The sequence below is a fragment of the Aquarana catesbeiana genome, linkage group LG03, assembly GCF_042186555.1.
Source record: "Aquarana catesbeiana isolate 2022-GZ linkage group LG03, ASM4218655v1, whole genome shotgun sequence".
In the NCBI taxonomy this organism is placed as follows: domain Eukaryota; kingdom Metazoa; phylum Chordata; class Amphibia; order Anura; family Ranidae; genus Aquarana; species Aquarana catesbeiana.
This window is the reverse complement of record NC_133326.1, coordinates 554,571,639-554,593,739: the sequence shown is the minus strand read 5'-3', so window position 1 is coordinate 554,593,739 and position 22,101 is coordinate 554,571,639. Positions and strand designations below refer to the sequence as shown.

At 42.8% G+C, this 22,101-nt stretch overlaps 1 protein-coding gene across 1 annotated transcript in view; it reads left to right on the top strand.

Moving 5' to 3' along the window:
* The window catches only part of OVCH1 (ovochymase 1), a 177,967-nt gene extending 157,003 nt beyond the window's left edge, over nucleotides 1-20,964 (top strand). Inside the window, exons 24-28 of the mRNA XM_073623594.1 lie at nucleotides 7,170-7,398; nucleotides 11,821-11,984; nucleotides 13,662-13,751; nucleotides 15,835-15,968; nucleotides 18,145-20,964. Of these exons, the coding sequence (XP_073479695.1) occupies nucleotides 7,170-7,398; nucleotides 11,821-11,984; nucleotides 13,662-13,751; nucleotides 15,835-15,968; nucleotides 18,145-18,303 (776 nt within the window). The 3' untranslated portion in view covers nucleotides 18,304-20,964. The remainder of the gene's footprint in view (nucleotides 1-7,169; nucleotides 7,399-11,820; nucleotides 11,985-13,661; nucleotides 13,752-15,834; nucleotides 15,969-18,144) is intronic.
* The last annotated feature ends 1,137 nt before the right edge of the window (nucleotides 20,965-22,101 follow it).

Here is a 22,101-nt window from a genome sequence, read left to right as displayed (position 1 = left end):
ATCCTTTTGCCTTCCAAGATTCTTTTTGTCTGAAAATTCTTTGTCTCTTCCTTTTCAGCTATGTGTATTGTACAGGACGCCAAGGTTGGGTCCTGGATGGGTGCTATATTGCACCGATAGTTGGGGTATGGTCCCTTTAAGGGAAGTGCGGTAGAGTTCAGGGGGTCGCCCAGAATGGGTGAGGAATTCCCAGGAGTAGTCAATCAGGAGAGGACTGACTCGCAGTCCTCTCTGTCTTAATAGAGAGTTATTTGGGACCCGGAATTTGGCAGGCTCTGAAGTGATATTCGGGTGGGAAAGAGCCTCCACTCCTGACCACAGGGAAGTAGTATTAGAGGTGGTGGTGAGGAGGAGTAGGTGATTACACCTGTCATGATGAGCTGTGTATCTGTTTGGAAGCTGCTAAAGATTCAACAAGGACTCTTAAAACTCTGGGGTGAAGACCCAGCCACAAACTGTACATGCCTTTTCTTTAATTTTCTTTGTGCTGAAGATAAGCAGACTTTGTTTTATATTTTTGTGCTGTGTGCTTAATGAAGCTTTATTTTTGATTTGCTTACATATAAAAGCCTTTTGGTTTAAAGTTTAAACGGTTTATGCACTTTGTCCCATGGAGCCATTATCCCCCAAACTTTACTGTATACTTTTTATTCCACCCCAAAAATGGGTGTGTGTGTCACTACTACGTAATTGATGATTTCAAACGACGGGTTGTTTCCATGTAACCATGACAACCTCATCTGGGTGGCCATCTTGGACTTCTAATATTTTCACCACCAGGGGGCAGTGTTGTATAAGAATTGATTTTATTTAATAATTGAATAACCTTTTGACTTTAGCTTAGAAAAACACAAACTATCAAAAACTATCAATTTCCTAGACATATAGTTACATAGTAGGTGAGGTTGAAAAAAGACACAAGTCCATCAGGTCCAACCTATGTGTGTGATTATGTGTCAGTATTACATTGTATATCCCTATATGTTGCGGTCATTCAGGTGATTATCTAATAGTTTCTTGAAGCTATCAATGCTCCCCGCTGAGACCACCGCCTGTGGAAGGGAATTCCACATCCTTGCCGCTCTTACAGTAAAGAACCCTCTACGTAGTTTAAGGTTAAACCTCTTTTCTTCTAATTGTAATGAGTGGCCACGAGTCTTATTAAACTCTCTTCTGCGAAAAAGTTTTATCCCTATTGTGGGGTCACCAGTACAGTATTTGTAAATTGAAATCATATCCCCTCTCAAGCGTCTCTTCTCCAGAGAGAATAAGTTCAGTGCTCGCAACCTTTCCTCATAACTAAGATCCTCCAGACCCTTTATTAGCTTTGTTGCCCTTCTTTGTACTCGCTCCATTTCCAGTACATCCTTCCTGAGGACTGGTGCCCAGAACTGGACAGCATACTCCAGGTGCGGCCCGACCAGAGCCTTGTAGAGTGGGAGAATTATCGTTTTAGCTCTGGCGTTGATCCCCCTTTTAATGCATGCCAATATTCTGTTTGCTTTGTTAGCAGCAGCTTGGCATTGCATGCCATTGCTGAGCCTATCATCTACTAGGACTCCCAGGTCCTTTTCCATCCTAGATTCCCCCAGAGGTTCTCCCCCCAGTGTATAGATTGCATTCATATTTTTGCCACCCATATGTATTATTTGAAATTTTTCTACATTGAACCTCATTTGCCATGTAGTCGCCCACCCCATTAATTTGTTCAGGTCTTTTTGCAAGGTTTCCACATCCTGCGGAGAAGTTATTGCCCTGCTTAGCTTAGTATCGTCTGAAAATACAGAGATTGAACTGTTTATCCCATCCTCCAGGTCGTTTATAAACAAATTAAATAGGATTGGTCCCAGCACAGAACCCTGGGGAACCCCACTACCCACCCCTGACTATTCTGAGTACTCCCCATTTATCACCACCCTCTGAACTCGCCCTTGTAGCCAGTATTCAATCCATGTACTCACCCTATGGTCCATGCCAACGGACCTTATTTTGTACAGTAAACGTTTATGGGGAACTGTGTCAAATGCTTTTGCAAAATCCAGATACACCACGTCTACGGGCCTTCCTTTATCTAGATGGCAACTCACCTCCTCATAGAAGGTTAACAGATTGGTTTGGCAAAAACGATTCTTCATGAATCCATGCTGATTACTGCTAATGATACCGTTCTTATTACTAAAATCTTGTATATAGTCCCTTATCATCCCCTCCAAGAGTTTACATACTATTGATGTTAGGCTAACTGGTCTGTAATTCCAAGGGATGTATTTTGGGCCCTTTTTAAATATTGGTGCTACATTGACTTTTCTCCAATGAGCTGGTACCATTCCAGTCAGTAGACTGTCTGTAAAAATTAGGAACAACGGTCTGGCAATCACTTGACTGAGTTCCCTAAGTACCCTCGGATGCAAGCCATCTGGTCCCGGTGATTTATTAATGTTAAGTTTCTCAAGTCTAATTTTAATTCTGTCCTCTGTTAACCATGGAGGTGCTTCCTGTGTTGTGTCATGAGGATAAACACTGCAGTTTTGGTTACTGAAGCCCCCCGATTCACTCGTGAAGAGGAGAAGAATAAATTCAATACCTTCGCCATCTCCCCATCCTTTGTAACCAGATGTCCTTCCTCATTCTTTATGGGGTCAATATGGTCTGTCCTCCCTTTTTTACTGTTTACATACTTAAAGAATTTCTTGGGATTTTTTTTGCTCTCCTCCGCTATGTGTCTTTCATGTTCTATCTTAGCCGTCCTAATTGCACCCTTACATTTCTTGTTGCATTCTTTATAAAGTCTGAATGCTGAGGATGATCCCTCAACCTTGTATTTTTTGAAGGCCTTCTCCTTTGCTTTTATATGCATTTTTACATTGGAGTTAAGCAATCCAGGATTTTTGTTCGCTCTTTTAAATTTATTACCCAATGGGATACATTGGCTAATGCCCTTATTTAATATGCTCTTAAAGCAAACCCATCTCTCCTCCGTATTCTTTGTTCCTAATATTTTATCCCAATTTATGCCTTTTAGCAAGGTTTGTAGTTTAGGGAAGTTGGCTCTTTTGAAATTCAGTGTCTTTGTGTTCCCTTTATGTTTCCTATTTGTGTGATTTATACTGAAACTAATTGACCTGTGATCGCTGTTACCTAAATTGCCCCGTATTTCCACATCCGTGATCAGGTCTGTATTGTTGGTAATCAGTAGATCCAGTAATGTTTTATTTCTAGTTGGTGCGTCTACCATCTGACCCATAAAATTGTCCTGCAAGACATTAAGGAACTGGCGAGCCTTAAATGAATGCACGGTTCCCTCCACCCAGTCTATGTCTGGATAATTAAAATCCCCCATTATGATAACACTTCCCATCCTTGCTGCTAATCCAATTTGTGATAGGAGATCCATCTCCACTTCCTCCCTCAGGTTAGGGGGCCTATAGCATACTCCCAGTATTATTTTCCCCTTAGCTTCATCCCTTTGGAGCTCTACCCATAAGGATTCCACCTCCTCTCTAGCTCCCTCAGTGATGTCATCTCTCACATTCGCTTGTACATTATTTTTGATATATAGGCATACCCCTCCCCCTTTTTTACCCTCTCTATCCTTGCTGTATAGGGTATACCCTTGAATGTTTGCCAGCCAATCATGAGAGCTGTTGAACCAGGTCTCTGAAATTCCAACAAAATCCAAATCCTCCTCGTACAACAGTATCTCTAGTTCACCCATCTTGTCCGCCATGCTCCTGGCATTGGTGAACATGCCACATAGTTTAGACCGGTCGCATATTGTCCTCGTATTGGGTGTTTCGAGATTGCAACTAGGACTTGCTACTATACTCACCTTGTGTCTTTGTACTTTGGTTAACCTACCACTAATGCCCCCAATACTACCCTATGGAATATCTTCCGCGCTGGCTATCTCTGTCTCTGGACCCTCCCCCCCATCGCCTAGTTTAAAAACCCCTCTAACTTTTTGGCCATCTTCATTCCCAGCAGATCTGCACCCTCCTTATTTAGGTGCAGTCCGTCCCTTCTATAGTACCGGTTACCGACTGAGACATCTTAGCTAAAACTCAGATATATGGTTATGAGACTGTTTGGATCAGGTCATTAACCTAAGTCATGGCACAAGAAATATCCTGATTATTCAAAATACAAAATCTCTTGTGAGGGTTTCTTAGTTTCAAAGACAATGAACTTAACCGGTTCTGGCTCCTATAGATATACGTCGGCAGAATGGCATGGCTGCGCAAAGTAACGTACCTGTACGTTACTTCGAATTTGCCGCCGTGTGCGCACACGCGCCTGCCGCGATCTCTGTGAGTCGGGTCTCGGGTCCCGCGGACTCTATTGCCGCGGGCATACCTGCGATCGCCTCACGGAGAGTACGAACGGGGAGATGCCGTTGTAAACAGCATCTCCCCGTTTTGCCTAGTGACAGTGTCACTGGATCTCTGCTCCCTGTCATGGGAGCAGAGATCAGTGACGTCACATACACAGCCCATCCCCCCCTACAGTTAGAATCACTCCCCTAGGACATACTTAACCCCTCCCCCTAGTGGTTAACCCCTTCACTGCCAGTGTCATTTACACAGGAATCAGTGCATTTTTATAGCACTGATTGCTGTATAAATGACAATGGTCCCAAAAATGTGTCAAAAATGTCCGACATGTCCGCCATAACGTCGCAGTCACAATAAAAATCGCTGATCGCCGCCATTACTAGTAAAAAAAAAAATTATTAATAAAAATGCCATAAAACTATCCCCTATTTTGTAAACGCTATAACTTTTGCGCAAACCAATCAATAAACGCTTATTGCAATTTTTTTTTTTTACCAAAAATATGTAGAAGAATATGTATCGGCCTAAAAAAAAATGTTTTTTTATATATTTTTTGGGGATATTTATTGTAGCAAAAAGTAAAAAATAATGCGTTTTTTTTCAAAATTGCCGCTCTTATTTTGTTTATAGCGCAAAAAATAAAAGTCGTAGAGGTGATCAAATTCCACCAAAAGAAAGCTCTATTTGTGGGAAAAAAAAGGACGTCAATTTTGTTTCGGAGCCACATCGCATGACCGCGCAATTGTCAGTTAAAGCGACGCAGTGCCGAATCTCAAAAAGTGCTCTGGTCAGGAAGGGGGTAAATCCTTCCGGGGCTGAAGTGGTTAAGTTAACCTCTTTAAAAAAAAAAAATCAAAGCAAAATGGCTTCTGTCAAGTTCACAAAATATATGATGCAGAGACCTTAGGAATTCTTTTTAATCCTGGGAGTTCTGACAAGTACAATCTCAGTCTTTGCAGATGCCACCAAGCTATGTAGTGGAATAACGTCCTTACAGGATGTCTCCAACTTACAAGCTGACCTCAATGCACTGTTTAATTGGGCAACTATGTGGCAAATGAGGTTTAATGTTGATAAATGTAAAGTTATGCACTTGGGGGGGGCTTAAGAATATGCATGCATCATACATACTAGGGGGAGTGCAACTGGGGGAATCCATAGTGGAGAAGGATCTGGGGGGTTTGGTAGATTATAAGCTTAATAATAGCATGCAATGAATGCCAAGCTGCGGTTTCCAAAGCACACAAAGTCCTTTCTTGTATTAAGAGTAGTGATATGTTTCGGTGGCCGAAATTTCGGTGCATCCCTAATTAAGAGAGTTATGGACTGCAGAGAAAGAGATATAATTTTTCCCCTGTACAAATCATTAGTAAGACCTCATCTGGAATATGCAGTTCAGTTTTGGACACCAGTTCCAGATATCTGGGAACTGGAGAAAGTGCCGTGAAGGGCAAGCAAACTGATAAGAGGAACTCCGCTATGACGGTAGATTAGAGGAACTGAATTTATTCTCTCTTGAGAAGAGGAGAGGATCAACTCTGGATCAACTGTGGATGAAGGATTGTGTATATAGGATTGTATTATTTGTTTTTATTATTGGTTAAGCTAGATGGACTTGTGTCTTTTTTCAACCTAACTATGTAAAATTTGCTCTTTTAAAATCTAAAACTTTTTTGTTTTTGTATGATTTTTCAGTTCTTGTTTTAATAATAAAACCAAAAACATTGGTGATCACTAGACATGTGTACACTGAAATATTTTGGAATTTCGTTTGCGTCCGAAAAATACATTTATTTAGTTACTCCTGAAATTCGTTTTTATTTTGTTTTGTTAAAAAATGCATTCGGCCGAAAATCCGAAATAATTAAGGTCGAATCTGTCATTGGAGGCTTATGGTGTCTGTCGAATGTTCTAAGAAGATTCGATGGAGCAGCTAAACTGTACAACGCCACAATCATACATTTCCAGTCGAATGTTCCACCTACAATCTATAGTAGAATTCTAATGTTGTAGGACACTAGTAATAATTATATTTATTAATTATTATTATTACTAGTCAACCAACATTTGAATTCTTCTATAGCCTATGGGTGGAGCATTTAACCACAAATGTCCGCTCGCAGTGACTGCTTTGTCGAATCTTCATGTCAAATCTTTTCTCTCTGTCGAATAATCTTGGACTAATAGAGTTAGGTTAGGCACATTCAACCTTTTTTGCCATATTCTCTATAATGTCAAATCTTTTCTCTCTATGTAGAATAATCTTGGACTAATAGAGTTAAGGTTAGGCACATTCGACCACAGGTTTGATGGACACAGTTCGCTATTGTCAGCATCATGTCGAATCTCCTATCTATATCGAACTGTTGTCGCAACAAAAACGAAAATAAGGCATTTGTTTATGTCAGATCTTTCGGTTTTTGGATTCTACATGTTCGTTATCGTTTGTTAAAACGATAATGAAAATACCCGAAGTTCGGACGAAAATACATTCTGACGAAAACGAATGCACATGTCTAGTGATCACTAGATTCCAAATTTTCCTCCACCTCAACATCAGACAATTGATCCCCATTTGCCAGTACTAGACCTAGAATATGATCACCTCGGGTTGAACTCTAGCTGCGTTGGCACCCGTGATTGCCGTAAAAGTGATCAGGGGGGTCTATAGCCACAAATGCAGAGAAGCGACTGTACAACACAGAAACAAGTTTACAGCTACTACTGCATCCATGAGCTTGTTTCACCCTCTCCAGATTTTGCACATACAGGGCATGTCCCAAATGATTAACTAGGTAAATGTAGGTAGCTTATACATTTATTTTTTTTCTTTTAAAGGAAACTGTGGGAGGTCACTCATCGATCCTATGCTGAGAGGTGGGCCCATCACAATACCTGAGATTGCTACAGATGAAAGAGGGACAGGGCGGGTGGTCGGAGGCCTGGCTGCCACCTATACGTCATGGCCTTGGATAGCCCAAATTGAGAACAAGAATGGAAAACACTACTGCGGAGCAACAATAATCCATGAGACATGGCTGGTGACTGCTGCTCACTGCAAATTCACGTAAAAAAATTATGATTCTTTCTTACTGTGGACATTATTTTACCAGGAGCTGCATGATGCTATGGCATGTCTAACTCATGAGTAGAGTTGAACCCAAATTTTGGATTTTATTTCAGACTGCATTATATCGCTTCTTATAGCCAAATCTGAATTTCAGGATTATTTCTGGCTTATATTTGTTGTTGCTGTCTTAGCACCCTTAGCTTAACTGCCAGTACCATCTGGTCCACCCCCCCCTTCTATCTTGGTATCCCTGGTAGAATTGTTAAAGGAAATGGCTTCTTTCTGGACCCATCATCTCATCAGACCAGGCTGCCAGCGCCTTCACAAACCATTCTGCATCGATTTGCATAATTTCCTGCTTTATAACATGCACTTTTATTCAGCCTGGTGTGGTTTTTCCATTGATTTTCTGTTAATTTAATTTCAACTGGTCTATAAAAATATTTAAGTTAAAAAGGCAATCCAACATTGCAGTACATTTAGTTATCAAACTCCAGTTTCCTATTCCTGGATATGACGTTCTGTATGGAACTTTACCAAGCGGGACTTTACTGAGTGGCAAGAGGGAAAAAAAGTGTTATAATAGGAAAACAAGGGGAAAAGAGATGGGAAGGAAAAGTGGGAATGAGAGGTCGGGGGGGGGGGGGGGGGTTGGGGGGGTTAGGGAAAGATGCCAGGCTTGGGGAAACCCCCATAAACAATTGTAGTGGCATCCCCGACCTCCAAAGGCCTAATAGTGACCTCCAGAGTCAGGGAGAGCTGACCTCCTTCCTTGTAGTTTGGGTTATTAGGCATGGTAGGTGTATTGCAAGTTGGAAACATGGGCGCCAGTCACTTTTTGGAATGCAAGAAAAGAGCTTTATTGTCTCTTAAACAGAACTGGGGGAAAGAGGGTTAGGGTCAGGTCGCCCTTAGGCAGATGCAATAGTATTTGGGAGACTCTGAGGCAAAAATAGGCAGACAGCTATACAGGTAGAGGTAGGGGGCCTTTATCTGGATGCAGCAACTGTCTCCTATGGCAACTGAACTTTGAACAGTCAAAAGAGATCCATACACATAACTCACAGTAACCTGGTATCCCACTGTAGATCTTCACTCACTGAGCTCCCGGTCTCTCACTAGACTTCAAGATCCCATATGTCATTGGATCCCCTGAGCTCTTCCACAGCTAACCCGCTGTAAACTCCTCAAGCATCACCCCTGCTAACCCGCTGGGTCCCTGGCTTGGCACTCTGCTGAAGCTTTCCCACTTCTTCGCCATCCCCAGCTGGTGAAAAGGCTGCTTTGGTACTTCTTCAGACTTCCATACACTGGCCTCTGATAACAGGAATGGTTGTCCCTCGCTGGTGAGTATTCCTCCCCTTACCTCTGGCCTTGATCATCACTTGCCCCTGGAGACAGGAGTGGTTGTCCCTTGTGGCAACTGCTTCTCCCTCACCGCTGGCAACGATCCAGTTCCCCTGTCCGGTGGAACCTCTGCAACTTGGTTGGGCTTCCAGCCTGAAGCCCCATCTCCACACTTCCTCTTTCAATCCTGGATAGGCCTTAGACAGCCTAGCAGCCAGGTGCTCCCCAGATAGGTCACAGGCTTCTGGCCTAGCAGCCCGAAGCCTTGTGACACACGTCCACCCAGACAGCCGTCCAGGTGGCACAGAAACCCCAATCACCTGACTCCTCCCGGATAAATAGGCTCTCCCAGCAGGCCAAGGAACTAAAGAAACTCCTGCCAATTGGCTGAGACAACCCATCCACTCCTAGTCTGAATTCACTATGCCCTGGTCATTCTAATGCCACAGGCAACAATGCCACCTAGTGATAGAAGACAGAGGTGCATCAAATCCAGAGTTGGGGAAAAGCCAGTGAACTCTCTATCAATTAGCCAGGCAAGTTACCACCTAGCAAGCTAAATTTGTTAGCAACCCTGCCTACTACCAGGATGCTACACAATTTTTTAGTCTCAGTCAGAATGCCAATAAAGAACAGTCTCTAAGGCTGTTTATTAAAAAAAAAAGAGTCCATTCTGTCATTTTCTTATAGCAGTCATTTTACTGTTGAGCATCTTCCGGGTTACTTTAGACATTAACCCCCTGTGGATTTCTATTGATTTCAATAGCACTCCTGGATGAGAAATTCAGAATTTTATAGGTTTGCACATTTTTAAAAGATCAGCCAAACCACAACTTATCAATTTTCAGACCTTGAGAAAAATTGGTGGCATCCATTCGAAACTTGTTTGTATAAGCAGGAGATGGGGCATTGTTGTCACTGTCATCAGCATTTTTTAATGCCAAATACAGGCTGGTTGTCAGCGGCCGGGGCGTAGCCTGTTTTTGCTAAGTCAATTAGTGCTTCTCTTTCTTCCTCTGCTCCTACTGAACATGTCATTAGGCCCACGTGTGCTTGCACTGCATTGGCAACATTGAAGCTACACAGCTCAGCAACAACAATGCAGCTGGCATTTATTTTTTTATGTTTAATTCTGCACTAAGACTCCATTCATACTTGCAACTTTGGATGCAAATTGGATACGACTTTGGCTTTGACCAGTGATAATGGACAACAGTTGCACAACTGTTTCATTGTATAACATTTAGGTACGACTTTCATACAACTTTTAAGGGTCAACATTGAAGTCTATGGCCCTCAAGTTGCATGAAAGTCGGACCAAAGTAGTGCATGAACTACTTTGAAGTTGATGCAACTTTAAGTCGCACATATATGAATGATTATCATTGGAAAACATGGAAAATTACTTGTCATGTGACTTTGATGTCCAAAGTTGTATGACCAGTCGCACAAGTTTGAATGGAGCCAAATGCCCCGTACACATGATTCGAAAATCGGACGACGGATCGTCCGCCTTTTTTCGCTTACTAGTCACATATGGGAATTGAATAGGTTACTAGAGTAACAAATTCTTGTACGACAGAAAAAAAAATCTGAAGTGATGTAATGTGTTGCAATGTATCTGTAGTGTACTTTCGGACCACAACTGTATTGACTAAACAAAAATCGTATGTTCTGGTATCTCACCCCCCTTGGTCAAATTATCAGCCGACACAAAATTTCATTTCATGCTATGCTGATGACACACAGTTATATGTAAATGCAACAGCTAAAACCTCACCTTCACAGTCATCCCTATCAGTACTCACCACCTGTCTGGAGGAGATAAAGGTATGGATGGAGCATAACTTTCTACAATTAAACAGTTCCAAAACTGAAGTCATCCTGATTGGCACTCCTCACCAGACCAAATCATCATCCATAACCAGCATCACCTTGTCTGGTTCTAACATCCCCCTCTCATCAACAGTTACAAATCTTGGTGTAAAAATGGACTCCCAACTCACTTTTGAAGACCATATAAATCACCTATGCAAGACCTCTTTCTACCATCTCCGTAACATCTCTAAATTTCGTCCCATTCTTTCCCTCTCAGATGCCAAAAAGCTGGTTCATGCCTTTGTCTCATCCAGACTGGACTACTGTAACGCACTTCTCATTGGGATTCCTAGAAAGAGTCTGCAGAGGCTTCAGTACATCCAAAACTCTGCAGCAAGGATCCTGATGAGAGTGCGGAAACATGAGCACATCACTCCCATTCTCCGCTCACTCCACTGGCTTCCTGTCTCCACTAGGATTGAGTACAAGGTTTCCTTCCTCCCACACCAATGCATACATGGACATGCCCCTCCTACCTTAAAGAACTTCTCAAACTACAGAACACAACACGTTCCCTCCGTTCCACTCACTCAAACCTTCTTCATATACCCAGAACTAGACTCAGGACAATGGGAGACAGGGCCTTTTGTGCAGCTGTCCCGCGCCTGCGGAATGCCCTACCTGACACTTTGAGGGCTTCTCAATCCACTGATTCTTTTAAAAAAGATCTTAAGACATTTCTATTTAACAAAGCCTTTTGTCCCTTTTTAGATGTTTGTTTTATTGTATAAACTGCTTCATTTTCTTGTTTTTAACCTGTAGCACTTTGAGATCTTTTGATGAAAAGGGCACTTTAAATAAAATGTATTATTATTATTATCGTACGAGGAAAATTTTTGTGCTTGTCCGATCGAATACTATCCGATGACCTGTCGTGATCGGCTCTCAAAAGCTCTGTGCTAACGATCCGATTATCGTACGATTGCGTAAAACTGTATTTTTCGTCTGATTTTTGGATCGTGTGTATGGGCCATAAGTGTGTGTGAGTGCTGCTGGAATTGTTTACAAACACTTCAGACGTTTGCTCATCTCTACTCATGGGTAGAATTTCTGGAAGCAGTCGCTGTCCCTAATGGACAATAATCTTCTCAATTTTCTGATTGTTATGTAAAATGTTGAGACAATCTGCATCTAGAAAATGTAAAACTCCTTTCTAAACAGCATGAAGATAACTTGTCCAACTTGTATTTGCAGTGTAGGGTCGGACAAAGTGTTTGTGGGAGCTACTGAATTGTCACAGAAAGAACGAACAGAAGTCTTTGTAAAACGTACTTTCACGCACGATCTTTATGATGATGACAATATTCCTCCTGAGCATGACCTCCGCCTGCTGGAGCTTGAGACTCCCCTTATTCTGGGTAACGTATTTTTCTTTAAAGCAAAATTATTGTCCTCCTAGCCCCAACTACTAGACCCAGGGCTGGTGACAGAAGCAGGGAAAGACCTGCTGCTACATGGGAGGGAATGGTAAGCTGTGCAGGGGAGGGTTGTGTGCTTGTATTTCAAGATAGAGGGTCATTTACTACTGACCCCTGAACTCCACCTCACTACTGACCCCTGAACTCTACATCAGTTACTATAGACCTTTGAACTATGCACCACATACTACTGACCCCTGAATTTCACCTCACTACTGACCACTGGACTCTGCTTAACTTACTACTGACCCGTGAATGCTGCATCACTTATACTGACCCCAATCCTGCGTCACTGCTGAACTCTGCATCATTTACTACTGACTTCTAAACCCTGCATCATTACCTACTGGCCTCTGAACCCTGCATCATTTACTACTGACCTATGAACTCTTCATCACTTACTAATTACCTGTGAACTCTGCATAATTTACTACTGACTTCTAAACTCTGCATTTACTACCGACTTCTGAACGCTGCATTTACTACCGACTTCTGAACGCTGCATTTGCTACCGACTTCTGAACGCTGCATTTACTACTGACCTCTGAACTCTACATCACCTACTACTGATACCTGAATGCTGCATCACTTATACTGACCCCAAACCTGTGTCACTTACTGCTGAACCTTTGCATCACTTACTACTGACCCCTGAACACTGCATCACTTAATCTTGACCGCTGAACTCTGTGTCACTTATTACTGAACCTCTGAACTCTGCATTTACCACTGACTTCTGAACTCTGCATCATTCACTACTGACCTCTGAACTCTTCATCACTTACGAATTACCTGTGAACTCTGCATAATTTACTACCAAACTTTGAACTCTGCATTTACAACTGGCCCCTAAAGTCTGCTTCACTTACTACTAAACTCTGAGTAAATACTGGCCTCTGAACTCTGCGTCACTTACTACTGACCCCTGGACTCTGTGTCGTGTACTCCTGACCTTTGAATTCTAAGTTGCTTATTATTGACCCCTGAACTCTTTGCTTACTACTGACCCCTGAACTCTTTGCTTACTACTGACCCCTGAACTCTTTGCTCACTACTGCTCCTTGAATGCTGCGTCGCTCACTACTGCTCCCTGAACTCTGCGTCACTTACTACTGATCCCTAAACTCTGTGTCACTACTGATCCCTGAACTCTGCATCACATACTACTGATCCCTGAGTCATTTACTACTTAACCTTTGCTTCACTTACTCTTGACCTCTGGGCTCTGCATCACTCACTACTGAACCCCAGAACTCTGCATTTACTATTGGCTCCTGAAATCTGCATCACTTTCGACTGACTTCTGAAATCTGCGCCGCCTTCTACTGACCTCTGAACACTGCATCCCTCTGTGTGCGCCACGCTTTCTTTTTCTCAGGTAGAAGGGCCCAACTTATGATCTTGCACACAGGCCCACTGCTTTTAGAAAACACCTGTCTCCATGACTCTCATAACATGATGGGTTTCGTGTGTGACATTTTACCTTCAGTGGCTCTGACATGAAATCTTTGCTGCTAGAAGCGTTTGTTCTCACTTGCTATGGGGAATTGTAACCGCACTGAGTAAAGGTTTTGTTGAACAATGTTAAAGACAGAAAACCTTTCATTTTCGTTTTAGGTGCATCAGTTGGTGTAATATGTTTACCTGAGCATAAAGAAGAACCTACAGATAATGGATGTCTGACAGCAGGGTGGGGAGTTATAAAAGGTAAACAGAACTTTTAAAACTGTACTCTAGGCACAAGCACTTTCATTTAAGTATATTTCTCAATAATCTTTAAGATACCTAGTGTGTGCATCACATGCTTATGCATACCTTGTAAAAAAAAAGTGGTGACATCAGCACTGTGCTCTACATAGCCTGTGCAGACTGCAGAACTGTGGTAGAGACCCAGTAGTCAATCCATTGTAGTGGGCTGCCTGCAAAAAACTACAGGAGGGGACGGAAACTAGACCAGTTAGCCTGCACAAGGAGAGAGAGAGAGCAGCAGTGACCGGTCTTTATTACAGGAAGCTCCAGTACGAAGGCTAAGTTTCATAGTGCGTATAATGAATGGTGCTGCACTATTATTTAAACTGTAGTGTAACCTATGTGCCACAGGTTGTGAAGTAGAGAGTAATACTAGAACTGTGCACAAGATGGCAGTAGATACCAAACGTGCAAATACAAACCGCCTTCAAAATTACAACTGATTTACTTGTCCTATAAGATTTTATTTGCCTTGGATAGTGTTCATTACAATCAGTGCTCATAAAAATAAACATCAATATCTCAATAATAGTAAAGTGGGAAATAAATAATTTCTCTAATCCTGGGATGGCAGATGTGAGGAGTGAAAAGTGGTGCTCCAATCCTAACTGTGCAAACTTATGAAATAAATAACAGATGTCTCTTCATTCCATGCAGTGACACCTCTGTGTGCAGTGGCCTCTCACCTTACTGCTGTAAGGTAACAGCAAGGGAAAAATCAATAATTCCGATATCCTCTGTAGTCCCTTTATCGGAAAATAGATGAACTAGACTCTTCAGAAGACCAGCCGATGTCCCCTTTAGGAAAAACACAGCTGACTCTCTGGTAAAAGGAGGGTGGCAGTAGCCCAAAAGTCTCTAAGATCTCTCTCAGCCATCTGTACTCACAAAATGTATAGGGGCAGTTGGTTGCCTACTTCCAAGTGACACCTTTCTCCTGTGATACCAGACTAGATCTTCTTCAGCAGAATGCTCCTTAGTCAGCTCTCTGTAGCTTCAGCATCCAGGCCCCCAGGTTGCCCCCCTAAGGCCTCAGGAACAGCAAGGACACGACAGTGTTGCCTTGGAGGGCAGCAGCCCTCCAGATTAGACTAATCCTCTTCAGGAAAAGACCCAGCAGCTCAGCATCCCAGAGAATATATACAGACTCCCAGAAGCCTTCATTGCCCTGCTCCCTGGGATTGGCCAGGGCTGTATAAATATTCATACTGCAATCTACATAGATCCACACCTATGATCCAGAGAGTTCTATAACTTACTGGAAAGCAGAGCTATCAGACTGGCAGCAGCTGAGAACACTGACCAGACTTAACTGATCAATTGCAGCTGCACTGTTTACAATGAAGCAAGCTAAATCTACCTATAAAAAAAAACATACCTTTACTGAACACAGTGAGCCAACACTATGGGGTTGATTTACTAAAGACCTATAGATTGTGCTCTTTGCAAAGTGCAGTTGCTCCAAAGCTTAGTAAATCAGTAGAAGCAATGCTGACTTCCATCATCCAATCATGTGCAAGCAAAAATAAGTTTGTTTAGTTTTCCTTGCACATGATTGGGTATTCTTTGCAAAGTGAAGCTTTGCCTCATTTACTAAGCTCTGGAGGAACTGCACTTGCAGAGCGCAACTGCACAGTCTTTTTTCTTTAGTAAGTCCTCTATATCTATCTAATCTCTCAGCACCTATCTAGGCGGGTGCTACATACAGTGAGTAAGGGTTGTCAGTTTAGTAAAGGAAGTGTGTTACTGCCAGGATCATCAGGTGATAATAAAGAGAAATAAAAAAATTAAGGAAAGAAACCCAAAGCAGCCACCACATCTAAGGACTGGTAAGTTGCAGTATAATTGTTTTAGTCAAAGCCATTCTGTTGTACTATGTCCAAAATCCAACTTCCTCACTGGCTGTATGTGTGCAGGTCTTTTCCTCTATTAACATTAACAATGGCTCTGTGGAACCTATCCAAGCCTACAGTTCTCCTGTTATCATAGTGTTGGCTTCCAAAATACTCAGTCTTGGGTATAATAAAGTGCCTGTTTTTAGGTTCACAGTATCCCAAGATACTACAGCAAGCAAAGATTCCTCTGGTGTCTAAAGAAGAGTGCGTGAAATTCTGGGACGAAGACATAACAGAGGGAAACGTGTGTGCAGGAGGAGCAGGCGCTTCATCTTGTTTGGTGCGTAATTGTTATTTTAAATGTTATTAATGCCCATCTTCTATTCCCACTAACATGACTTCCAGGAACATTTGCTTTAATCCAAAGAAAGCAGATGTAGTATTGCTTACTGCTGCTTCGGAAAATGCTATTTGTCTGACTGTCATGCACATGGATTCAAAGCCCAAATGAACTTTCAGTTTAATTCGGCGAAATACATTTCAGGTACATCAAAATGCAAAGTCTTACCATTCGTTTTCTTTAGAAAGCAGCCACAGCCTGAGTTGTGCCAGTGCAATGCCTTTTCCATGCTGTAGAGAAGAACCATTGCTCTCTGTGTGGAAGCAGTGGTCTCTCTGCAGAGCTCCACCATATGAGTCGGACCTATAGCTTTGCAATCAGAAAAGTTCATGCTCCCTGCTAATTGGAGGAGCTCTAGCTCTGACTCATCAGGTGGATGTTGAACCTCTTCAGAGAGGCCACTGCTTTCACAAAAGCAAAAGTCCAATTCTGCAGCATACTGGCAGAGCACAGGATTTTCTACTGTTGTGATTTCTTTCTAAAGAAAATAAACTGTAAATTTTGCACACCTTTTTGTTTTTAAGCACTTGGAATATAGTTAGCTGATTTAAACAAAGTTCAGTTGTACAAAACTTCTGATCTATAAACTTGTTCCAGGTTGTTTCTAAAAAAAAAAAAAAAAAAAATACAGCTGGTATTTATGGAAGGTTGGAAATTGTGGTCGGATATCAGCCAGGCAATTGTACAGATTAGTTATTTTGAACATCTATTAGAAATCTGCCACTCATAAGGTATAATGTTACCAGTTTGCTAAAAGGCATTTTATGAATTACGGTACATTTGTGCCAGTTTTACAACTGGTATTTGTATATTCAAAACTTTTTTTCTTTTTGGTTTTGGATATAGAAGGGAAGGGAAAAGTTGGTACCCCGTCGGCTTTTTCTTTTTTTTTTTTTTTTTTTTTTTATCCCTTCCAAAATGAAATTGAAGAGCCACGCCACTTCCAAGAGGTTTAGATATCACTTTATTCCAATAAATGTCAGGGGGACGATCCCAAGAGTAGCCAATGTATTTTGGGGGTCCAAACCATCTGCTGACAAGGTCTGTGCTTGACTAATACTGAAGGTCCAGTTCACTTCTAATCCGTTCACATTGTTTTCAATCAATCCCCAATGGAATGGCAGTACCAATAAAATAACCTCCCGGGTCCAGCACTATTTTCCCACTTTTCTCAACTCCAAAAAAAGTTATTTTTTTATACCTGTATGTGTCACCAGACACAATCTGGAAAGAGTCACAACCTTCTATTTGAGGTGGTAACCCCTTTCCGGGCGCCTGAATTAGAGCGGCGAGGGGTGTTTTTGAAGCACCAGATTAGAACCATAGGCTCTAATAGGCGTCAAAAAAGGTGACCTGTGAGCGCCATGCTTCGCGCTTACAGGTCATTCAGCTGTGTTTAGAAAAGCAAATGAATATTCGCTTTCCTAACACTAAACCGCCTCTCCACCAATCAGGTTCTCGGATCTGTTACCTGTCACCTGATTGGCTGAAACGACAGGCGTCCAATCATAGCGCCTATCAGGGTCCAAACGTAGCCGAGGAAGGGAAGAGAGGACGAGAGAAGACATCTTGGAGCTGTCCCACCGAGACAGGTTAAGTGCGGGCGGGGAGCACAGTGGCTGCATTTGATGGGGCACAGTGGCTGCGTTTGATGGGGCACAGTGGCGGCGTTTGATGGGCACAGTGGCTGTGATTGATGGTTTTTTTTTCAGAATTTTTCAGTTTGTGCCCCCCCAAAAATTTTGAGCACCAGCCACTACTACAACAGACCAAGAGGTAATGGGAAATCTTCCAATGGGGATGCTTGTTCTAATAACAATTGTCCAAGTAGAGACTTCCTATCATTTTCCTCTGTTTCTTCTGCAACTCTGGGATAGTAAGTTAAAGGAAATCTCCCCAGTGGAACACCCCAATAAATTGACAAGGATTTTAATCTTTCCCTACTCTTTCCAAAACAAAAAAATTCCGGTTAACACTTTAGCCACTTACCCTGGCTATGAGAACATGCACCCAAGGTGGGTCTTGAGGACTATTGTTGAGAACACTGTATACTGTATTACGTATCAAATCAATGATGACATTGTGTTCAGCTTGACTTTTTTTCTCTTTTTTTCAGGGGGATTCAGGAGGTCCACTGATATGTAAAGTGAAGAACAGGTACAACCTGGTGGGAATAGTCAGCTGGGGGAGTAATGTTTGTGACCCCAAAACGCCATCTGTTTACACCTCATTGGCTAAATACAGAGACTGGATAAAACAACACACCGGAGTATAATAAAAAATGTATTCTCTCGTCCTTTGGTTTGACTCCATCTGAATGGCACCAGAAAGGTGTCATTAAGACCTCTTAGGTTAGTGATTTTTTTCTGCTACAGTTTACTAACATTTTGGGTAGGGCATGGTTTACATTTTTTCCTCCATTCCATGAACTGCTATGCCTGGTGTTCAGCTTTAATGGAAGGAGGTGACAGGACTAAGCAGCACCAGCCTGAAAGGCTTACATTTTCTAAAGGCTAGGAGGAAGAGAGGATAGGGGTATCAAAAATACAAGTCTCTCTTAGATTACCTACATACACAAATGAACACGTTTGGAAGTAGGCTGGGCAGTTAATCGCAGCGGTGCCACAACAATAGATCATAACCTAGGTGACCTAGCCAATATGTCTGGTCTTGTGCCTCCCTCAGCCTGTGACTAAATGGTGAAAAGAAAAGCAGCATTCTACTCTCTCTTCTCCTACCAGCATGTCCCTTGTTAGAATATGAGCACTGCAGCACACTTCATTGGCTTCTTGTGCTGCTTCTCCCTCTCCCAGCTGCATGGGTATTGCAAGAGGCTGATACCAAGTCAAATTCAGGAACTTCTACTGCCTGCATTTAAAAAAAAAACCTTCAAATTGGCGTGGTGATCATAAAAAGCAATTATTCCCGGGTTGCCTCCCTGTTAAGTCCACCAATAATCTCAATACATCATGTGCATATACCCAGCTGGGAAAATCAATCCATGCTAAATATGCATGCTGCGGTCTATAACCCTTATAGAGGCTGTACAAGACATAGAGGTCCATGTATCCATGTAGCACCAAATCCCTCTATGGCAAATGCAACATGGAGGGGCTCACTGAACCTGGCAGTGAAGGTGTACACATGTCTGATCACTTGGCTTATTAAAAGGACAACTGGGTGCCCTCGCTGCCGCATCATCGGCATGCCTTGGCAAACCCTAGGTATTGTCATTCTCTCCAAATAGTCTGGTATCACCCTTTCTGTTCCATACTCGGATAAAACGCCATCACTCTACTCCACAAGCCTCTCTACATATCTACATCATCAATGCTTCCTCGACTAGAAACTCTAGCTACTTTTCACCAGCATATGATCAAATTTCTCTAGTCTGTTGGGCTGCTTCTGATTATGGTATGTTAAATAATGCCCTCATCTGAATCACAAGTTTTTTGTGTCTTGTAATGCAATCAGTGGCCCTATCATCATTGCTGGATTTCCCAATGGGCACTGTAGGCATGTGCCTACAGGCGCCGTTCCTAGAGGAGCGCCCATCTGAGTTGAAAGATTGCTCCTCTCTTTCCTGGAGCTTAGCTGATGGGGCTAAATGCCTATTGGGAAATCCGGCCCTGCTGGCAACTCCCTCAACAAAAACAGAGCGTACAGGCACGGTAACCTTTTATAATTGGATAAAAAACAATTACAATTGCACTCATACACTGATGCTTGACTAAGGCCGGCCATACATGGTTCAAAGCTCAGCCAGTTCAGTGGGGGGAGGGGCTGTGGTCACCAGAGCTCCCCCTCACAGTGCAAGGGGACCCTGATGTAAAGGGGAACTCTGATGTACGTGGGAACACTGCAGACCCTGATGTAAAGGAGAGTGCTGCTGACTGTGATGTAAGGGAGGGGGGCGTTGGTGACCAGAGTTCCCCTTTACATCACGGTCTGCAGTGTCCCTCTTATATCAGAGTTTTTTTACATCAGAGTCCGCAGAGGTCACCCTTGCATTGTAAAGGGGAACCACACAGATTCTGATGTAAAAGAGAACTGTGAGGACTCTGATGTATGCTATGGCTCCATACAAACTGCATGACTGTTTGTCTTTCACACAGGTCGATTGGATTGGACCCAGAGGTAGCCGGGTGTAAATGGACACAAGTCAGTGTACAGTACATCCGACTGCCCATAGAAAATAATGGCGGGTCCATTTGGGTCTAGCTGGAAAATGGACAACCGGACCTGATCGGACCTCTCGTGTGAAAGGGGCCTAAAGCCTTGTACACACGGTACGATTGTTAGCCAACCGAGCGTCTCATTTTTGTCAAAAGTGCGTGTGCCAGGATCTTGTCTTGTATACTAATGGTACACAATTGTCGTGCAACAAACGTGAACGTAGTGACGTACTACGAGCAATTTCAGCTCTTGAGCACCACCCTTTGGGCCCCTTCTGCTAATTTTGTGTTTGAGCATTGATTTTGAGCATGCATGTTTGTACTTTCGACTTTTGTGTGATGGACTTGTGTACTGACCATATGAAAATCTGACTTCAAACCGCGGTCCGCTGAAAATTTACTAGCCTGCCATCCAACATTTCTTGGCCGAAAGTTGGAGAACAATTGTCAAAAGGAGCGTACTAACGGCCAGATATTAAGACAACAATCTGTCAACAGATAATCCCCTGCCAACAATCGTACTTTGTGTACGAGGCTTTAGCGTTTGTGTGCGGCTAGAACTCCACTGTCCTGGACAGAAGTGATATTCCATCTTAAAGTAGTAACTTTTACAACAGCAGAAGTTGTAACCACAGCTCAAAGATATCAGAAATATATAAATGTTCAAACAGATGGAACATTTCCAGTCATTTCTCACATCAGCAGGCAATATTGCTGACAACAAAAGAAAGTGCTGAACTTGAAGTAGATTTAACTTAATGACATGTAGTTGACTAAACTGTATAATAAACAATTGCCATGTTCTCTTTTTTTTTCTGCTCCTCTCTCTCTATTCTAACCAGTGTGGCTGTAATTATTGTGTTAGGTAAATGTAATTGTTGTTTGTGAGGCCTCAGGTGGGTGATCTGAGGGCCTGGATCAGAGGCGTAACTAGAACTTTCAGGGCCCCAGTGCAGGAAACCATGAAGGCCCCCCTATGAATCAGTGGTAAGAGGGGTGGGATCAGTCCACTGATGAGGACTGGGAGATTGGATAAGCTTTAGCGGTGATCAGTACACTGAGGGTGGTGGGGGATGGAATCGGTGGCAGCGGTGGCGAGATCGGTCCACTGATGGTGGTGGGGGATGAGATCAGTGGCAGCGGTGGTGGTGGGGGGGATCGGATCAGCCCACTGAGGGTGTTGGGGGATCCATAGCAGTGGTAGTGGTTAAAAAATTGGTTAACCAAAGCACCTTGCAAAAGGCTTCTGACTAGTTTCCCTTTTCATGGGGATCGACTATTTGGGGAGGATTTGGACAAATGCATCCAAACGATTTCTAGTGGAAAGAAGAGTACTCTCTTTTTTTTTTGCCAGTCAAAAGAAAGTATAACCGTCCTTCATTTAAATGGACTCTTTCCCCTGCGCCAGGGGCATCCGCCTCTGGGCAGTGGTGATGGCCTCCACCGTCAGACTCTAGAGGAAAAAGCCTCAGGGTCAGGCCCAGGCACAGAAAAAGACCTGGGGCCGGAAATCTGCAAAGCAGAATGCTAAAGCCTCATTATGAAGAGGCGCCCCCCCTCTCCAGAGTGGGGGGAAGACTTCTGCAATACTCAGTCTGGCAAAAAATTTAGGACAGATGGGTCATCTCCACGGTGTCTCTAGGATACAAACTAGAATTTCGGGAGTTTCCACCGTCTCGTTTTCTGAGCTCAAACGTTCCCAAAGATCCAGGAAAAAGACAATCTCTGTTTCAGGCATTAGACTGATTACTAGCTCAGGGGTAATCATACAGATTCCCACAGAAGAGCAAGGTTTGGGGTTTTATTCAAACCTCTTTACAGTACCAAAAACAAATGGAGATGTCAGACCCATTCTAGATCTAAAGAATCCAAATCAGTTCCCAAAAATCCGCTCCTTT